General features: G+C 42.8%; 1 protein-coding gene across 1 annotated transcript in view; it reads right to left on the reverse strand.

The window, feature by feature from the left end:
- LCMT1 (leucine carboxyl methyltransferase 1) overlaps window positions 1–20,912 on the reverse strand; it is a 53,363-nt gene that overhangs the window by 24,501 nt on the left and 7,950 nt on the right. Inside the window, exons 2-4 of the mRNA XM_082671425.1 lie at window positions 9,151–9,242; window positions 6,975–7,096; window positions 206–282 (exon numbers count right to left, since the gene is read on the reverse strand). Coding sequence (XP_082527551.1) covers window positions 206–282; window positions 6,975–7,096; window positions 9,151–9,242 — 291 coding nt within the window. The remainder of the gene's footprint in view (window positions 1–205; window positions 283–6,974; window positions 7,097–9,150; window positions 9,243–20,912) is intronic.

Here is a 20,912-nt window from a genome sequence, read left to right on the forward strand (position 1 = left end):
ATAGAAGAGTCACAAAGGAGGGTGTATTTCATGTTGAAGACTGCACGATATGTTGGAATGAGTGTCCCGGGGGCAAGAAAGAGGGAGGAGGGGATGAAAGGAAAGCAGTGCCCTAAAGTGAGGTCTCCTGCCTCAGACCTGCCGTCTACCAGAATCTGGTTCTGAATCTCACCGTGCTCTTGCTTCCGGCCAAAGCCACACTTACTTGATGCTGTGCAGCTTTCTCGTGACTATCATTGGAAAGTCGATTTCAAAATATTTACTTGGTAGAAGATCTTCATCCTGAGAAAAAACACACAGTAATCTTTCTATAATTATTTATTACTCATACATTTACCCATCATCTTCATGTACCAAGTGCTAGGGCCTGAAGAGCAATGGGATACTTACGGATTTAAAATCAGGGGAATGATATGGTAAGAAATGTACTTTTCAAGTTATTTGGTCTCGGCATAAAGAACAAATGGAGGGAAAAAGGAGATTATTGTAGCTGTCCAGGAGCCAAGTGATGGGGAGCCTGAATCAGGGGAATGGTCACTGGGATGTTAAGAGGTAGACTGGAAGCAAGACATAAGAGTATTTCTCAAAAAAGCAGCTTGATATGCTCCGCAACAAGAGAAGCCACCACAATGAGAAGCCCGCGCACCGCGACGAAGAGTAGCCCCACCCCGCCACAACTAGAGAAAGCCCGCGCGCAGCAACAAAGACCCAATGCGGCCAAAAATTCATTCATTCATTCATTTTTTTAAAAAAAGCAGCTTGGGACCTATTAGAGAGGGTCAAGAAACCAATGTGGTGGGTTGTGACCAGCAGTTTGGGGATGAAATAGAATAAAGTAGCAAACGTCAGAAAGCATCATGTGGAATGACGGATACATTTATTTTTTTCTGTGACAGTGGAGAATAGTAGGGTGGTAAACAGCAGGCACTCTGGAGCCTGGAGGGACAAGGGTCAAATCCCAGCTCCACCACTTGTTTGCTGTGAGGCCTTCGGAAAGTCACTAAACTCCCTGGGCCAAGGTTTCCTCATCTGAAAAGTAGAGAAAATAACACCTCATAGGGTTGTGGGGATTAATGAGGAAATACGTGAGTGACGCCCTTAGTAAGTACCATGTGTGTGCCCTTATTATTTACAGACATAGGTACATAGATGTGGGTCCTGGCTAGGGATGTACAGTTATTTTTTTACTGTGGCTGCAGTTTTAAAAAGTGTGAAACACACACACACACAGCCCTGCTTCCCCCTCGCGCTTTTTTTTTTTTTTTTTGCGGTATGCGGGCCTCTCACTGTTGTGGCCTCTCCCGTTGCGGAGCACAGGCTCCGGACGTCCAGGCTCAGCGGTCATGGCTCACGGGCCCAGCCGCTCCGCGGCATGTGGGATCTTCCCGGACCGGGGCACGAACCCGCGTCCCCTGCATCAGCAGGCGGACCCTCAACCCCTGCGCCACCAGGGAAGCCCCCCCTCGCGCTTTTCCTAGCTTAGTCGGTGGCTACACCCCCAACCAGTCACCTACTGGTCATGCTAGAATTCTCCAGCTCCTCCTCCCTGTCCAATCAATCCCTCAGCCTGAATGTACACAAATGTCAGACCACTATGTAATACATACTATGCAACTAACATAGTATTATATGTCAAATCATATGATATCGCTTATATGTGGAATCTAAAAACAATGATGCAAATGAGCTTATGTACAAAACAAATAGACCCACAGACAGAGAAAACAAACTTATGGTTACCCAAGGGGAAAGGGGGGAGGGATAAATTAGAGGAGTTTGGGATTAACATACACACTACTATATATAAAACAGATAACCAACAAGGACCTACTGTATAGCACAGGGAATTCTACTCAATATTTTGTAATAACCTATAAGGGAAAAGGACCTGGAAAAGAATAGATATCTATATGTATGTCTGTATCTCTTTCTATATATATAACTGAATCACTTTGCTGTACCTGAAACTAACACAACATTGTAAATCAACTATACTTCAATTAAAAAAAATTATGTCAAGGACTGATATATTTCAATTAAAAAAAATCACTCAGCCCTGCTGACTATTCTCAAATGCATCCTCTCCTCCTCAGCTCTATTATCACCAGCTGTGAAGACTAAAACAACACCCCTTTCTGCCTGCAACAGCTCTTCACACCCCTACGACTTAGCAAGAAACAAGGCGCTCCATAACCTGCTACTCTTTTAATGCCCTCATGCCCACCTGCACTTATATCCCAGAAATAGAGAGCTACTTATTTAAAAAAAAAAAAAAAGTTTAAAAAGAGGAAAGAAAAAGGAAGTTGCTGATATCCAGAACCTGGTGGTGGCTTCTTTGGTGTAGGATGGGATAAAGAAAAAGGAGGGGTAAGGATGTTTCCTTGTTTCTGATGAGCAGACTGGCAGGTAAGAGCACCATTTACACAGACAATAACTAGAGATGAAGGACAGGTCGGGAGGGGCAGCAGATCCCGCCCCCCCCAGGACAGAATGATGGGGGCAGAAATCATGAGGAAGCAGTTCCTGGTAGGAAGGTGACCCCTAAGGGCAAGTAACAGAATTGGGAGATCCACCCACATGGAAAATGGTCCTCAGTTAAATTTTCAGGGGATCTGGTCTGGGGGAAGGAGGGGAAGGACAGAGAAGGAAGGAGGAAGAGAAAAAGAAAGAAACGTTTTGTTTCTTTTACGGTTTCTTGACATCTGAGGAGACCTGGACTCACCACCTTCAGCTGTTCACTCTTGGAATTGCAACACATACCTACTACCTGACTGCAGAGCAGGGCTATGTAAAAGCTATCTGAAGATATTGAGAGGATGTGTTTAAAGGATACACAGAAATAACTTTCTCTAAGAAATTCTACAACAACTTTCAAGAACTTTTACTCACAAGGTATAGAGTGTTAAGAACAGTCTAAAATTCCAGAAGACCACAAGGACAATCAAAAGCAAATAAATGAAGGAAGCATAGTGTCCCACATCTCACACAGTACTTCTGATTTTTTTTTTTAACATCTTTATTGGAGTATAATTGCTTTACAATGGTGTGTTAGTTTCTGCATCGTAACAAAGTGAATCAGCTATACATATACATATATCCCCATATCTCCTCCCTCTTGCGTCTCCCTCCCACGCTCCCTATCCCACCACTCTAGGGGGACACAAAGCATCAAGCTGATCTCCCTGTGCTATGCAGCTGCTTCCCACTAGCTAGCTATTTTACATTTGGTAGTGTATATATGTCCATCCCACTCTCTCACTTCATCCCAGCTTACCCTTCCCTCTCCCCGGGTCCTCAAGTCCATTCTCTACATCTGTCTTTATTCCTGTCCTGCCCCTAGGTTCTTCAGAACCATTTTTTTTTTATTCCATATATATGTGTTAGCATACGATATCTGTTTTTCTCTTTCTGACTTACTTCACTCTAAGACAGACTCTAGGTCCATCCACCTCACTACAAATAACTCAATTTCGTTTCTTTTTATGGCTGAGTAATATTCCATTGTATATATGTGCCACATCTTCTTTACCCATTCATCTGTCGATGGACACTTAGGTTGCTTCCATGTCTGGGCTACTGTAAATAGAGCTGCAATGAACATTGTGGTACATGACTCTTTTTGAATTATGGTTTTCTCAGGGTAGATGCCCAGGACTTCTGACCTTTTAAAGAGCTTTCCCAGGCACTCGTGCACTTGATCCTTATAAGAATTCTGAATAAGGGGTAACCGAGGAAGGAAAGCTTACAAAAGAAAGGCACACCTGGAACTTTTAAGAAACAGACATCCTCTTTCTCAGCTTTCAGAAACAGGCAAGATGGCTCTGGCAAGTGATGCTTCAACTTCTTATTCCACGATTCTCTGCGGCCCTCTGACACTCCACTCCCAAGTAGCTCGCATGGCACAGGAGGCAGGGGAGATACCCAAGGCAGGGCACAGCCACCAGGGGGAAGCCAGGAACAGCCACGAGGAAGGGTGGCCCTCAGACTCCAAGATCCAAGGTAGTCGACCACTTCACAGGCGGCCAAAACTGAGACTGCTTCTCCTCCATACCTGACCCTTTGGTTGTACAGAAACAGAATTCAAGAGACACCAAGAAGTGAGGCCCCTTAAAGGGTTTCACTCACCCTTTATTCTTTGCTCATGATGATACCAGCTTTCCCTGGCCCTGTTTTTGCTTGCTGCCTGAAGATGAGTCTTCGACTGCCCAGTCTTGGGCCCCTGAGATTATACAGAACAAGCTCACACAGTAGTGGCCCCAGAAAGCCTGTGACTCGCAACTAAGCCTCTGCTGGTGCAGCAGGGGTGCCATCCCAGGTGGAAAGAGCACGAGACTATAAGATCGACGGACACGACTTCCCCTGCTCTTTTATAGAGGCACATATAGCTCTAAAACAGGGATTAACAAACTTTCTGGAAAGAGTCAAAAAGTAAGCATTTTAGGCTTTGCAGGCCATAATGGTCTCTGTTGTAACTACTCAGCCCTGCTGTGAGAGCCATAGATAAGATGTAAATAAATGGGCATGGCTGTGTTCCAATAAAACTTTATTTACAAAAATAGGTGGCTGGCCAGATTTGGCCTGTGCAACCTCAGCTCTAAAAGAGCAAACAAGGGAATTCCCTGGCGGTCCAGTGGTTAGGACTCTGCCCGTCCACTGCAGGAGGACGGGGTCTGATCCCTGGTCGGGGAACTAAGATCCCGCAAGTACGCAAACAGCCAAAAAATAATAAAAAATAAAAATTAAAGGCAAACATCAAATCGGGGGGAAAACTCACAACAAAATGGAAAAGACAAAAAATAATATTAAAAGAGCAGACAAGGTTTTCCCTGGTGGTACAGTGGTTAAGAGTCTGCCTGCCGATGCAGAGGACATGGGTTCGTGCCCTGGTCCGGGAAGATCCCACATGCCGCGGAGCGGCTGGGCCCGTGAGCCGTGGCCGCTGAGCATGCGCGTCTGGAGCCTGTGCTCCGCAACGGGAGAGGCCACAACAGAGAGAGGCCTGCATATTGCAAAAAAAAAAAAAAAAAAAAAAGAGCAAACAAGCATAATTTAAAAAAAAGAGAAACTTTAGATTTTTAAAAAGCCCTTTGGATCAATACAATTATCAATAAAACAAAAAACTTCCACAAAGGACTTTAAGGCCCTGTGCTACTCCCCTTCCTCACCTTTGACAGAGAACCTTTTTCTTGGAAGGGGCACATAAGACTCGGTGTACCTGGCTCAGAAATTAAAATCTCAGATTTATTCATTATTAACCCACCTACAAGATGGGGAAAAAGCCAAACCACATGACCAAGTCAAAAGGGTAAAAAGGAGGGGTTTCTCCAGCGGCCCCTGTGATGCTGGCAGTGCACACACTCTTACACTACATTCTGTTCCAGTTGCTTCCACCACACCAGGGTCACGGCATTACAGAGGCACAATCGACCCACAGAAAAGACTCTCCCTGAACAACCACAGAGCTGTGTGCAGAGGAAAGAGGAAGGAATTGGGAGTCTGAAGAGCTGGAGCCAATGTTGGTTCCACGTCCTAATGCCACTGGTTGTCCAATTTGGGGGAAGACACAGACTTTCAAAGCCCCACTTCCCTCAGATGTGTAAGCTCCCCCACCCAACACAGCTCTTGTGTTAACTAATGACGTCATATATGTAAACGCACTTCATAAATGTCAGTTATCTCATCTAGAAGGAAGAATGCAGAGGCAAACGATACTAGGGCCATGTTGAGGACACTGATTCTCAAGTAACAGAAAGACTGGGAGCTCTGATGACCAAAGACCTTCTTATCAGGTGAGCTAATTAGGGACAAAATAGATAATGCAGGTCGAGTTATGCTTATATACTCTCATCTATCTTGGTCTACGCCTGCAAGAAATCTGGAGAGGGGCTTCCAGAGTGGTTAAGAATCTGCCTGCCAATGCAGGGGACACGGATTCGAGCCCTGGTCCGGGAAGATCCCACGTGCCGCAGAGCAACTAAGCCCGTGCGCCACAACTACTAAGCCTGTGCTCTAGAGCCTGCAAGCCACAACTACTGAGCCTGAGTGCCACAATTACTGAAGCCCGCACACCTAGAGCCCGTGCTCCGCAACAGGAGGAGACACTGCAATGAGAAACCCACGCACTGCAAGGAAGAGAAGCCCCTGCTCACCACAACTAGAGATAGCACGCATGCAGCAATGAAGACCCAACACAGCCAAAAACAAATTAATTAATTATTTTTAAAAAAGAAATCTGGAGAGACGCACATACCCATTACTACCACGTGACTGACCTGATAGAAGAACCAAGAAAAATCTGTACAAACCTACAAAAAAAAGAAAAAGAAAGAAACTGCAATCAGTGAGATATTTGTAGGGAAAAGGTTTGGCAATAAAATCCAGCCCAGGAATCAAAGACCAGAACTTTAGTCCTGGTTCTGCCACTGACTAGACCCAAGTTTCCTTTCCTATGAGTGAGTATAATTACACCTGCCCTTGAACCCAAATAGAACAATTGAGGCATCAAATCAGAGAATGACTACAAAAGGGCTTTGCATCATGTTATCATTACCCAGCCTTGCAAATCTCCAAATGTTACCTAAGACACTGCGATGCCGACAATAAAATCTTAAGTTATCGTCAAAATTACAAACGCGAGTGTTCTTTTGTCTCAGCAGTTCCACAGGTAGAATCCTTGCTCCTTCTCCTGGTATACTGCCACATATGTAGGGGAAATGTACCCAAGAATGTTTACTATAATCCAGTTAGTAGCAGCAAAAGGTGAGAAACCACCCACATATCCTCACTAGGGCTCTGGTGAGATGAAGTACAGGGATGAAGGCAGTTGTGGGGCTGGAGGGCTGCAAAGCGAGGTGGGAGACAGGCTGCCACCGCACTGCATTTTAATCTTTCCTTTACGCTTTTGAACCAGGTGAATGTCTTCAACAAATTAAATTTAAACAACTGGAAAGAGAAAACGGGAAATTTTAATTTACCTTTAACCTCCAGAAGGTGGTATCCATCCCAGCCCCGAGGTTTAGAATTTGACAATTACATTCTGTCTTCCGTAGAAATGCCTTTATAAGCTGGCTGACGCCATGGACTCGAGCAAAATATCCTAAGAGACAGACAGAGAAGCAAGCTATCACTCGGTGACGACAGAAATAATCCCTGCAAAGCCCACGGTGCTAGGGAGAGCAAAACTACACTTTGCCCTTCTTCAGGGTCAGCGTTTATCTGCAAACTTCATGGGAGAAGTAATGACTTTCAAACTCTCTTCCATTTTTTTTTTTTTTAAAAAAAGCTGGTTGAACAAAAATAAGTACTAGCTACTTAATGGTGGAATTAACGATCTGAAGAAAAATAGTGTCCTATACTTTTACTTAGGAAAGACAAGTGTTTTATATCAAAACATCTGATCTAAATGCTTCTCTTGTAAATGTGCTTTTTCACGGCTCTAGGGAAAGCTAATTAGTACTCTGGTAAAACTCAAAATTGCAAGAGCGTGTGGGAAATAATATTTTTAGGTCAGGAAATTGGGCAGATGAATGTCAGTCAAAGCAAAGAAAGCCATGCTTCTTATCTTGTTCCTTTCACCTCCATCTTGTCTGGGTTAGAGCCTCTGTGTTTATAAAATGGCATCGCAGACAGCGGGAGGAGAGACACCAGCAAGTGCTGGCCTAATTAATGGACTTGTTAAGCTCTGGGGTGGGGAGCTGGGACAAAGGAGATGGGAAACCCAGAAGGGAGACAGGAAGACAGCGTCTGTCTTGTTCTAAAGGCCTGTTGCTCAAGGTGTGACCATTTTTTTTTTTTTTTTGCAGTACGTGGGCCTTTCACTGTTGTGGCCTCTCCCATTGCGGAGCACAGGCTCTGGACGCGCAGGCTCAGCGGCCATGGCTCACGGGCCCAGCCGCTCCGCAGCATGTGGGATCCTCCTGGACTGGGGCACGAACCCGTGTCCCCTGCATCGGCAGGCGGACTCTCAACCACTGTGCCACGAGGGAAGCCTGAGGTGTGACCGTTTTAAGAACAAAATTTGAGAGTAGCATTTATTGCCATTTGACAGAGAAATTTTATGTCTGGTGAGTGTGCTAATAAATAATTCGGGGAAATTCCCTAGCAGGTCAGTGGTTAGGACTCTGTGATTCCACTGCAAGGGTGCACGGATTCAATCCCTGGTCGGGAACCTAAGGTCTCACATGCTATGCAGCATCGCCAAAAAAAATAAATTAATAAAATAAAATAATCAATTTGATAATCCCTACCTTATAAGTAAATAAATAATTTGGGCTCGTGTCTACATTTCATTTTCCTAGTAAATCATCTTTATTGTATATTACAGAATATCATCCACAATGGATTCGACTTGGGAGAAAAAAATATGTCTTCACCAAAGATGTTTGGGAAGCGCTCTCCTACTGGGCTGGAGGTCCCCAATCTGCAAACCGGGAGAGGAAGAAGGAAGGGGGGCTGACATGCCGCCTGGGGCACCGAGCCATGGTGGGTCCCTGTCTCTGGAACATTCGTTGGGAAATCTGTCTCAAGAGCTGGGGAGGGAGGCTTAAGAAAGGCCTCTTAACCAGGCCTTGCCCAATCTAACTGATGCCTGGATTCACCCTCAGCTCAAAGTAACTACCATGTCCTTCTTCTCAGGAACAACCATTTACAAATTCCTTTGCCCTTCTTATAGAACCCACCTACATGACCCATCTTTAGGGCCTAGATCCCCCACACATACAAGAATTACGTTCACTGGTCAGTTTCTCAATCTGGCTGAAACTAAGTCACCCTCCTATCTCAACTCCTTCGACTTCCTTGATGGAAATTACTTGCAGAACCTAATAGTGTTACTAACACTTTAATAGGGCAACAACAACAAAAATAATCCCTTATGTGAACAGACAGCTCACAGTAAAAGATATATAAATGGCTTTTATAGTAAAAGATATGTGAATGGCTTTTATATTACTGTAAAAACCATTTTTCATGTATCAGGTGAACAAAGATGAAAAGTTTCATAATACACTGTGCTGGTGAGGAAGTTGGGAAATGAGCACTTTCATACACTGTTGAAGACAGTACACCCCGGAACTCTCTTTTTACGAATGAATCCCTAAAACCTCAGGCCTCTCAGCTGATGAGATGTTGGGGAGGGAGATGGTCACTTGCCTCTGTTAATTTCCGGGGCCTTCCTCTCTTTAGATAGTCTCACCAAATGCTGGATGTAAGGGTCCTGCCAGTAGCCAACGCTCACTGCAAACCTGAAAGAGATGAAAAAGGAAGCAGGTGAGTAGAGAGTAGGTTCAGGCCAGGTTCCACGGCCACGTTCCCAGGAACCAGGTCAAGGATCCACAAGAAATTTATTGACCTCAAAAGGCTAAATCATGCAACTAGAGATCATCATACTAAGTGAAGTAAGTCAGAAAGAGAAAGACAAATACCACATGATATCACTTGTATGTGGAATCTAAAAATATGATACAAATGAACCTATCTATGAAACAGAAACAGACTCATGGACGTAGAGAACAGACTGGTGGTTGCCAAGGGGGAGAGGGTTGGGGGAGGGCTGGAGTGGGAAGTTGGGGTTAGTAGATGTAAGCTATTATATACAGAATGGATAAACAACAAGGTCCTGCTGTAGAGCACAGGGGACTATATTCCATATCCTGTGATAAACCATAATGGAAAAGAATATTTTTTTTAAAAAGAATGTATATATATGTATAACTGAATCACTTTGCTGTACAGCAGTAATTAACACAACATTATAAATCAACCATACTTCAATTTTAAAAAGGCCAAATCACATTTAATGCTCCAGCACAAGCTTAAACAGACTCACTCATCCATCCACCTCTGCATTCACATACACTGCCCATCACATTTCCCACCACAACCATTTCTTACCTCTTCCCCTTATCACTAATTCCCTTCCCAGGACCCTAAACAGCAAATGATCTCACCTCATACTTCATACAGAAGACCTGCAACCAATTATTCATTCAGCAAACTCACTGGCCAGAGCTAGTCAGATAACTCGGCTCAACCAAAAGTTTTGTGTCCAGGGGAAGGGAGACCCAGAAATATTTGGCAAACGTCACTAACAACTACCAAAGTATTTCTCCTGACTTTGTATTAAATACCTGTCCTTTCATGTCCCTTAAGGAGGTCACAGTGGGGAAACTAGGAACAAATAAAACAGCTATAACTTGGAAAATGCTAGGGTAGCTCAAACTCTAACCCAGTCTACACTACAAGCAGTTAAAGTTGTAGTGTTCCAAGCCTAGGAGCTGAAGCCCTGATTACCACTGGAAGTCCGCTGGCAACCATGAGTGGAACCAGCCTTAGGACAAATGAGAAGTCAGGGAAGGAAGCTGGATCCCTAAGGCCACGCCACACCCCTGTGGGCCTGGAGCCTTCTCTACCTGGCAACGAATACTTAGTGAGATAAGAAACATCTTTACCACTTAAGTCAAATTGAGTCAGGCTTCTGTTACTTGCAGTCTTAAGCATCCTAAGTGATATCCTGAATAATACATCCATTTCCATGTTGCTTGATAAATAAACTGAAACTTAAGGTGGCTGGGTGTGTGTGTGTGTGTGTGTGTGTGTGTGTGTGTGTGTGTGTGTGTGTGTGTGTGTGTGTGTGTGTTTGTGTGTGTGTGGTGTCACCCAGCTAAGTTCTAAGCTCCCAGAGCACATATTACATCTTTCCTTTTCTTCATATCTACCAACAAGGCTTACTGCTGCCTTGACAGCAATAGGTGCTGAATTCTGCACAAACATGCCTCCTCCAGTCTCTCGCATCCACGTCTGCACATCCATAGACACCCACAACAAAGCACATATGTTCAACTACTCAAGGCAGCAACTCAACAAAGAAACACACAAACTACTAAGGAACACAATTTGCTATAAGCCCAGACTGTCCAAGGAAAACAGCAGACCCACAGAGTTTTACAAACAAACTTGCCCAGTTTTCTAAAATAGTGCTTTCCAGGAATTCCCCAGCGGTCCAGTGGTTAGGGCTCTGCGCTTTCACTGCTGAGGGCGAGGGTTCAATGCCTGGTCGGGGAACTAAGATCCCGCAAGCCACACAGCACGGCCAATAAAATAAAATAAAAGAGTGCTTTTCAAACAATGAGTTGTGACCCATTCATATCATAAAATCGATGTAATACTTTGCAAATCTCCCTTTTAGAAAATGAAGTAGAACAGAGTAAAACAGAAAATAGCAGCATCATTCCACATTGTAAGAGTGTTTTGTGAAGCTTTTGTTTCAAGTGTGTGTTGGGGGTATAAGTGCCGTGAAAAATGTGTTCTCACTGTGGGTGGCAGTTTGAGGAACGCTGATTTCAAAGGAGTCATCTCGCGCCATCTAGTGGTAAAAGCCATATCTGCAGTTGAAGCAAGAACGGTAGACCAGTGATGAGAACACGCCTCGAACAATTTAGAGCTTGGAAGGGACCTTAGTCAAGCCCAACATCCAGAGCAAGAATCCTTTCGACAACATGGAGCCACTGTTGACTACTGCCCACAGAGAAGGCACTCACCCCACTGCGAAGAAACTCGAACTGCTGAAAAGCTCATCAATTTGCCCCCCTCTAAGTGTTCCTTGTTGGATTTATTAGTGCCCTCTCGGAAAACAAGGAGCAGTTTCTATTCCTCCCAACTCTGCATTATCCGTTGAGTTAATATTATTGATTTGGTCTGGCAATATTTATTGAGTGTCTGCTAAGTGCCAGGCATAGGGTTACAGTGGTGAACAAAATAGAGAAGGGACAAAGACAGAGATTATGACAAACGAGGGATATAATGGTATGGCGGATGGAGGACCTACTTCAGAGGTGAAAGGGAAGACCTCTCTTAAAGGGCATGGCTGAGTCGAGTCCTAGAGAATTAGGGAAAGGCAGCTGTGCAAAAGGCATTCCAGGTAAGAGGAACAGCAGATACAAACACTCGGGGGTGGGAGTGCACGTGGAGTGTTCTAGTAGCAGGAAGTAGGCAGGGCAGCTGGAGAAGAGTAAGAAAACAGGAGAAACTGGAGAAGACATTGGAGAGAGAAGCAGACTCAGGTCACACAGGGCCTGGCAGGAGCATGGGATGGATCTCCACAACACACTGGACGCGGTCAGTGATGTGCAGCAGTACAGAAAGGTGGGGAGATGCCTGCACATAACACAAGGACCCCCGATCATCTGGGGAGATGCCTGGACATAACACAAGGACCCCTGATCACTAGTACCTATGACTCCTACTTCCTAATTTTCCCAACATGTGTCTCTTTGCAGTCCTCAAATCTAGATGACTGCCAGTGGTTTCCATGCCTCCGAGGAAAAAGGCTCACTGCTTTGCCTGTGAGAGTGGCCAAGATAAAAAGATGTACAACACACTGCTGCGAAGAAGGAAGAGGGTGCTGCTGGGCATTGCTGCTGGGAGCTCTGAAGGGAGGCGGGCACCATGATTCAGCCGAGCAGATTACAGTGCATCCACACAATGAATACTAACCAGTCATCTGAAACGTAAATTAGAAGAACTGGGGACGGCAAGAGGTTCATGAAACATAGGCTATATTTCGTTATATCCAGGACACCACCAATTGTAAGACTGAAAAAAGAAAGGGACTTCCCTGGTGGCACAGTGGTTCAGAATCCGCCTGCCAATGCAGGGGACACGGGTTTGATTCCAGGTCCGGGAAGATCCCACATGCCGCGGAACAACTAAGCCCATGCGCCACAACTACTGAGCCTGCGCTCTAGAACCCACGCGCCACAACTATGGAGCCCACGCACCGCAACTACTGAAGCCCGCATGCCCTAGAGCCCGTGTGCCGTAACTACTGAGCCCGCACTCTGCAACAAGAGAAGCCACCGCAGTGAGAAGCCTTCACACCGCAAGGAAGGGTAGCCCCTGCTCACCGCAACTAGAGAAAGCCCACGCACAGCAAAGAAGACCCAACGCAGCCAAAAACTAAAAATAAAAATAAATAAAGAAAATAAAGAAAAAAGAAGTTAAAAAACACTGCCAATTAATGTTTTTCTTATCACTTAGAATTTTAATTTTGTGGTTACTGAAAAAGCTCCTTCATTGGGACAGAGTGTCATCATCTCTCTCTCTCGTACAGACAGAAAAAGGAAAAGGTGAGTGAAGTAAGCTGCTAAGACTTCACTTTCAGGATGTCTGTGCCTTTCGACACAATATCAACCTCCGTGCCATCGAGGGCGTTAGCGAGGATACATTCCTTAACAGATCTCCACCATCCTCTCTGAGATTTTCTTCCAAGCAGCTAACCCTCACCCTGGAAGTTTTGATACTGGCTCTCTCTTGATCTCATTAGAAGGTATCAAGGGATGATTTTCAACAGCAATCAGGATCTGGGTTCTTTCTTCAAATGGCCCTTAAACAGTATGTGGACTAAAAGCACCAGGGACTGTGGTCACAGCTGCCCAACCATGCCATGCCAGCAGAAATAACCTCCATGCCTGCTTGCACAGGTAAGGACACCTCTAACAGACTTGACAGTGTCTGCAGGACACATTGAGAGTAAGTCACATCTGATTTCAGAGAAGTTAAAATGCAAGACCATGTGTGTCACAAAATGGCTCAGATAGTATTGTCACATCTATATGTATAACTGGAAACACTTTGTTGTATACCTGAAACTAACACAACATTGTAAATCAACTATACTTCAATTTTAAAAAATAGTATTGAACTGTGAGGAACCACCATTGCCTATGATGACAAGGGACTCGCCAGATGTCAACATTTAGCAACGGAATAGCTAACAAGGGAGGAATATTTGCCTTTTTTTTTTGGCTGTGCTACACGGCATGTGGAATCTTAGTTCCCCGACCAGGGATCAAACCTGCGCCCCCTGCAGTGGAAGCGCGGAGTCCTAACCACTGGACCACCAGGGAAGGCCCAATATCTGCCACTTTTAAATGATGTTATTCTATTTCTTTTTAAACTAAATTAATTATTTCCATCAAAAAGATAGTCTTCACAACAAGAGCAACAGTAAGTTGCTCATACAAGGCATACAAGGCAAATATTACACTAGGAAAAATATTTGTAACAGGTCACAAAGTGCTAATATCCTTACAATATAAAGGACTCATAAATTAATATGGGAAAAAACTAATATTCCAGAAGAAAAAGAATGGGTAAAGGACAAAAATGAACCATTCACAAAAGAAGAAAAACTGACCAATGAACATATAAAAAGCTCAGCCTTATCAATGATTAAAAAAAAAAAGCAAAATGAAAATGAAAGCAAAAACAAGAGAGCAGTACTGCTCTTATCAAATCAGCAATAAAACTCTTTTTTAATAGAACCTGGCTTTGGAGAGGAATGAGGAAGAGGGCCCTGGAGCACCAATGTCCAAACTGGAAACTGGCACGGTCATGCTTCAATGCACTGTGGCAACAGGTATAAGAAGCCAGAATAACGTGCGAACACAATAGCCAAACAGTCCCACTTCTGGGATTTTATCCTTAGGAAATAACCAAGAATGAACACAAAGATTTTTTTTTTTTTTTTTACAAGAACGCTGTACCTGGAGTTATAGTATCAGGTCAACAAAACAGGCCACAAGATTATACGGACAGGACATTCCCAAGTTTGTTAGAATGAACGCACACATATATATAAAGACTGCCCAGAGTAGATACCAACATGTTAATAGTGGTTATCTCCACACCCCAATACTGTGCACCTAGTTCTGTCACTTCCACGATCGTCCTCTGTTTCCCAAATCCAGAGAACATCCCTTCCATTTGAATATCTTGATTTCATGTTTCAAACCCAGAATCAGAGAATCAAACATCTCAGATCTGGAAAGACCTGAAAGATTCACTCAATCTTCATTCAATCACTACTGCTTTCAAAATGTTCATGACACTCACATACCACCTGTTCAAAGTAATGTCTTTTTTTAACATTTATTTCATTGAAGTGTACTTGATTTACAATGTGTTAACTTCTGCTGTACAGCAAAATGATTCAGTTATACATATATATTTTTTTCATATTCTTGTCCACTATGGTTTATCACAGGATATTGAATATAGTTCCCTGTGCTCTACAGCAGGACCTTGTTGTTTAACCATCCTATATATAACAGTTTGCATCTGCAACCCCAAACTCCCAATCCTTCCCTCCCACGCCCCCTCCTTCCCAATGTAATATGTCTTTAAATAAACTCAATTTTCTTAGTACTCAGGTCTGATGTGCTACCTAATATTTTCTTCTAACACACACTGTAACAAATACCTAACCATTAACATTTAAAACATCTATCTGTGTACCGCCTAAAACCATCTCACATTCCTCTCATGGGAAACAGTGATCTGGCCCAACCACCAATTCATTAAAGAGACATTTACTGATTCTGTCCTATTTGCATAAGTATCAGCTGCAACAATGGGAAATTCATGTGAAGTTGTGAAACGCCTTCCAATAGGCATTTCTTCATCTGAGGATTCAGGGACTGGGAAAGGCCCTCCCTCGTCTCCCTGACTATGAGGGTCAAGGCTGGGGCTGGTTTGTTTCACTTCTCCTGAACACTGACTGCGTGCTTACCGCGTGCCAGGCATCATTCAAATGCTTGACAAATAGGAACACATTGAGCCCTTGTAACAACCCTAAGGTGGTTTGCCCAAGCTGTGGAACCCTTAAGGAAATTAACTGCTTTACAAACCTACCTACCCACCTGGATTTAGATCCCTCCCCAAACACTTTAGTGCTTAAATGATACATATCTATCGTGTGTGTGTGTGTGTGTGTGTGTGTGTGTGTATGTGTATTGCTTAGCTGCTTATAGATACATATGTATCTGTATGTATGTAAATCTATATATATGCAATTGCAAAAATCAACCGAATATTCTCAGCACTAATTTTCAAGTTTGGGATTTTAACTGCATACTTCTTGTGGTCCTCTAATTTTTAATTATATTGTTGTCCTTCTACATCTTTTAGTTTCAATTTTTGGTTTCTATTTCCTGTTGGTTTTATTCTTGGTTTATAAATGGAAGATAGGAAGCAAAGTCTTAAGGGCAATAGACTCTGTACCTAAACAGAGTTCGGATTTGCTTCCTTTCTTGGGAGCTCTTGAAAGCTTCTTTTTGTTTTCCTAAGCAGATTGGCAGAACTTAAGTGTTCAATCATCTAAAAAACTGGGCCTGAATAACTAAGAAGACTCACAGGCTAGTTTCCTCCCAAAGGAGACTACTGGTATTGCCTTTTGGCTTCATCTAACATCTAATTACTTTACAAGTAATATGATCTACAATCTACTGTCTCTCTTGTAAGCAGTCATTGAATAGTGATCAAAGCATAAACAGAAAAGGAACCTACATTCACAGAGAGTGAAATAAGTACAAGAATCAAATCAGTCCCCTTGGTACAATGTCTCATATCTAAATTTTTAACCAAAAAAACAGAAAATGTAATTAATAAAACTAATACAGAACACAGTAACAGGATGCCATGGACCTGAATAATGCTGATGTACTTTTGAAAAAAATAAAACATTTAAGAACCTGTATTCTGAATATTTCCTCCAGTCTGAGGCTTGCCTGTTCATTTTCTCAGTTTATCTCTTTTTCCTTTGTAGTTAGTACTTTTTGTGTTCTACATACTAAATATTTACCTACCCAAGGCTGCCAAGGTATTCCCCTATGTTTTCATACAGAAGCTTTACGGTTCTAGCTTTCATATTTAGGTTTATGGTCCATCCCAAATTAGTATGTGTGTACAGAAGGAGGTCAGTGTTCATTCTGTTTCCACTTGAATATCCAGTTGATCCAGAATTATTGGTTAAAGAGACTTCACTTTTCCCCACTGAAATGACTTGGCACTCGGGGCAAAAATCAACTTACAGCACCGGTATAGGTCTATTTTTGTTTCATTGATCTATTTTTCTACCTTTATGCAAAGATCACATTGTTTTGATCACTGTAGCTTTACAGTGGGTCTTAGAAATCAGTAGATTAAGCAGTGTAAGTTCCCCAACTTCACCCTTCTTTTGAACATTTTTTTGGGCTACTCTAGATTTTTTGTGTTTCCATATACATTTTAGAATCAATTGTTAAGTTTTTCCAAAAAGATGGCTAGGGTTTTGACTGGGATTTAGACAGTTGGTGTTTTACTGCTATTGTAAATAATATTTAAAATTTTCACTTTCCTATATGTGTACGTATATTTACAACACATCTATCTGACAAACGATTCCTATACAGAATATATAATGAACTCCAACAAGTCAAAATCCACATTATCATCATTAGTGAAAATGGGCAAGGGCTTGAACAGACAATTCACAAAAGAAGATGCAGGAATGCCCAATAAGCACAAAATAAGTATACACCTGTCACCAGGGAAATGCTATTTCAGACCTTAATGAGATGCTATTTCACACTCACTAACAATGCTGAATGTTTAACAAGGATATGGAGCAACTGGAGTTTTGATACATTGCTGGTGGGAAGTGTAATCTGATAAACCACTTTGGAAATTAGTCTGGCAGTTAAATACATACCCACCCTATGACTAAGCAATTCTACTCCTAGATATTTATCCAAGAAAAATTCAGGCTTATATAAGAACGTTCATTGCAGCCTATTCACCATGGCCAAAAACTAGATACGACTCAAATGTCCATCATCAGGTGAATGGAGGAACAAATCGTGGTACATTCATACAACACAAAAAGGAGCAAACTATTTTACCCTGACAAAGATTCTCTCCTTGACCAAACTCTAGCCAGGCTCCTCTGAGACCTCCTCTACTAGGCATCAACCTTGGCCTATAATATAAAAACCTGAGCAAACATTAACATAGCTCCTAACAGCTCAAGGCCACACCACTAGGGTGTCTCTAGTCCCCCTTAGCATGCCTGCCTGAGAAAACTCAAGGCTGCCAAAAGAACTTACTGTTAGTTCCAGGCAACACCTAAAGATAGGGCGTCCCTGTCTCCCAGCTAGCAAATCCAGATGGTTTCTGCTGGACCAACACTCCCTTTTCCCATTTTCTGTAATTTTTTCTCTGATTCTACTGAATCCCTGCTCGCCCCCCTCCTTCCTCCCTCACTTGCCCTTTAAAACACCCTCTGTACAAATCAGAGTTGAGTTTAGTTCATGCTGGATTCCTTTCCCTGTTGCAATAGTTATTGCTGATTAAAATCTGACCTTACCACTTTAGCATCCAGCTTTATCTGTGACAATGGGTGTTTATCTTTGACAACGTGTACAACATGGATGAATCTCAAAGAACATCTTGAGTGAAAGACACAAAAAGAATGCATACTGTATGATTCTGTTTATATGACATTCAAGAATAGGCAAATCTATGGTAGCCCGAAACAGAAAATGGTTGCTGGGGGGCGGGGGAGTGGTAATGAGACTAACTAGAGATAAGGGAACTTTCTGGAGTTTCAGAAATATTTTGTATCTTGTTTCGGGTGGTGGTACATAGATATATGCAACTATCAACACTCATCAAACTGAACATTTTATTCTGTATAAATTATCTCCCTCTCCCCATTCCCCTTCTCTCCTAAGAATACCTGAGGAAATTCCAGAAGGAAAAAAAAAGGTGAGGGATATAGCACATCCTCCAAGTTCCCTTTCCAATATCCATTCACCCTTTCTTCCTAAGAGGACCCCAATTTTGTTTGAGGCATCAATCTGCCCTATTGGAAATTCTTACCTCCCCACACTTTCCTGCACCCAGGAGTGGAGCCATGTGTCCTAATGATGGCTAATGAGAAGTACACAGAAGTCTACAGGGTTGGGCTTCCCAAAAAGCTACTGCTTTCCTGACGAAAATGGGCAGATTCAGACACACACATGGCTCTTGCTAGTATCCCTTCCTTTGCTTTCTTCCCAGAGCACAGCTGCTCAAACAGACTAAAAAAATTCTGATAACCCTGCTACAAACCTATCCTCACCCTGTGAAGCAAGCTGTGGGAGCTCTGAATCAATTCACAGCTGAGTAACTTTGTGAGTCGAAAACTTTCAGACATCAAAATGGAAAAAAAAAAAAGCGATTTCAACTAGAAGTCAAGAAATGACAACCAAGAACCTACTGTAAAGCACAGGGAACTATACTCGATGTTGTGTAATAACCTATAAGGAAAGAGACTCTGAAGAAGAATATAGATATATATATATACACACATATATATATGTATAACTGAATCACTGTGCTGTACACCTGAAACTAACACGATATTGTAAATCAACTATACTTCAATTAAAAAAAAGAATGACATATGCACTGCTGTGTTAAAGTATATATAAGAATTTAGTATACAAGTGACATTTCAAATCAATGGGGGAAATAAGACCATTCAATAGATGATGTAGGAACAAACGGCTAATAATTTGAGACAAAATTAAGTTAAAACTGCTACCTTATAATGTCCAAAATAATAAATATAGATGAATGATCTAAGCATAAAAGCCAAAACCATAGAAGTGCTAAAAGAAAATGTTATAAAGATTGAGAATGGCCTTTAAAAGCTTTACCCCAAAACCACAAGCCATAAAGTTAGATTGTCAGATTCTATACCCTAAAGCGTCACCATTTCTGTATTATGAAACGTACAGTACAAGCTATACTGAAAGACGAGCAGCAGCTTGAGAGAAAATGCGGCAACGAATACCAAAGTAAAGGATTACTATTCCAGATACAAAAGGTTCTTACAAATCAATAATAAAAATACAAATAACCGAACAAGAAAAAGACAACCACCCAGTAGGACAGCAACGTGGGAGAGAGGATTCACACAGAAAATATCAATGAGTGTGTGAGCAGTCAAAAAATGCTCAGTCTCACTCGTGATTTTAGGATACAAATTAAGAACAGGTGTTATCTTCCACCTGCCAGTTGGTGAACAATCTAAGAGACTGAGAATGTTCCATGATTAGCATCTCCGTTCACCATAGGTTAAGAATGGAAACGGATTATCACCTCCTTGGAGGACCATCTTGCAGAAGCTTCTCCCCTGAAATCTGTCTCACGGGAAAACTCAAACACGTGTGCAAAGATGCTCATCACAGCACGATTTTTTTTTTTTTTTTTTTTTTTTTGCAGTACGCGGGCCTCTCACTGTTGTGGCCCCTCCCGCCGCGGAGCACAGGCTCCGGACGCGCAGGCTCAGCGGCCATGGCTCACGGGCCCAGCCGCTCCGGGGCATGTGGGATCTTCCCGGACCGGGGCACGAACCCGCGTCCCCGGCATCGGCAGGCGGACTCTCAACCACTGCGCCACCAGGAAAGCCCCCACAGCACGATTTTAAGAACAAAATCATAACCACCTAAATGCTGACCAAAAGAACAGTCAAATAAGGTACAACCGCACTGCAGAATACTGTGCAGCCAATAAAAAGAATGAGGCAGATCTGGGTGAAATTACATGTACAATATGTTCACAGTAGGCTCTTGAGTGGGGAAAAAGTACAGCTGACCCTTGAACAACGTGGAGGTTAGGGGTGCTGACCCCCATGCAGTAGAAAATCCAGGCAGCTTTACAGTTGGCCCTCTGTATCCTCGGTTCCGCATCTACAGATTTGACAACTTTGGATCGTGTAGAATGGTATTTAATGAAAAAACACTCTGCCTGCTTAAGTGGACCTGTGCAGTTCAAACCCATCTTGCTCAAGAGTCAACTGTACTCACCTTTCTCATTTAAAAAATTAAGCTTTTAAGAGAGGGGGAAAAAAAAGATGTGATATTACTATTTGAGATCTAAGATCACTTACCTTTCGCAAATGTTTTCCAAAATCTAATGTTTTCCTTTTATTAAAAAAAAAAAATGGGGGCGATAAAACATCCCCAGTTTATTTGACCTTTCTGATGGCAAGGTTGGCAGCTAACGTATCCTCCACAGTATGTTCTAGTTCTAAAGTGACATGTCGTCTC

The sequence above is a fragment of the Grampus griseus genome, assembly GCF_964374135.1.
Source record: "Grampus griseus genome assembly, chromosome: 14".
Classification (NCBI taxonomy): Eukaryota; Metazoa; Chordata; class Mammalia; order Artiodactyla; family Delphinidae; genus Grampus; species Grampus griseus.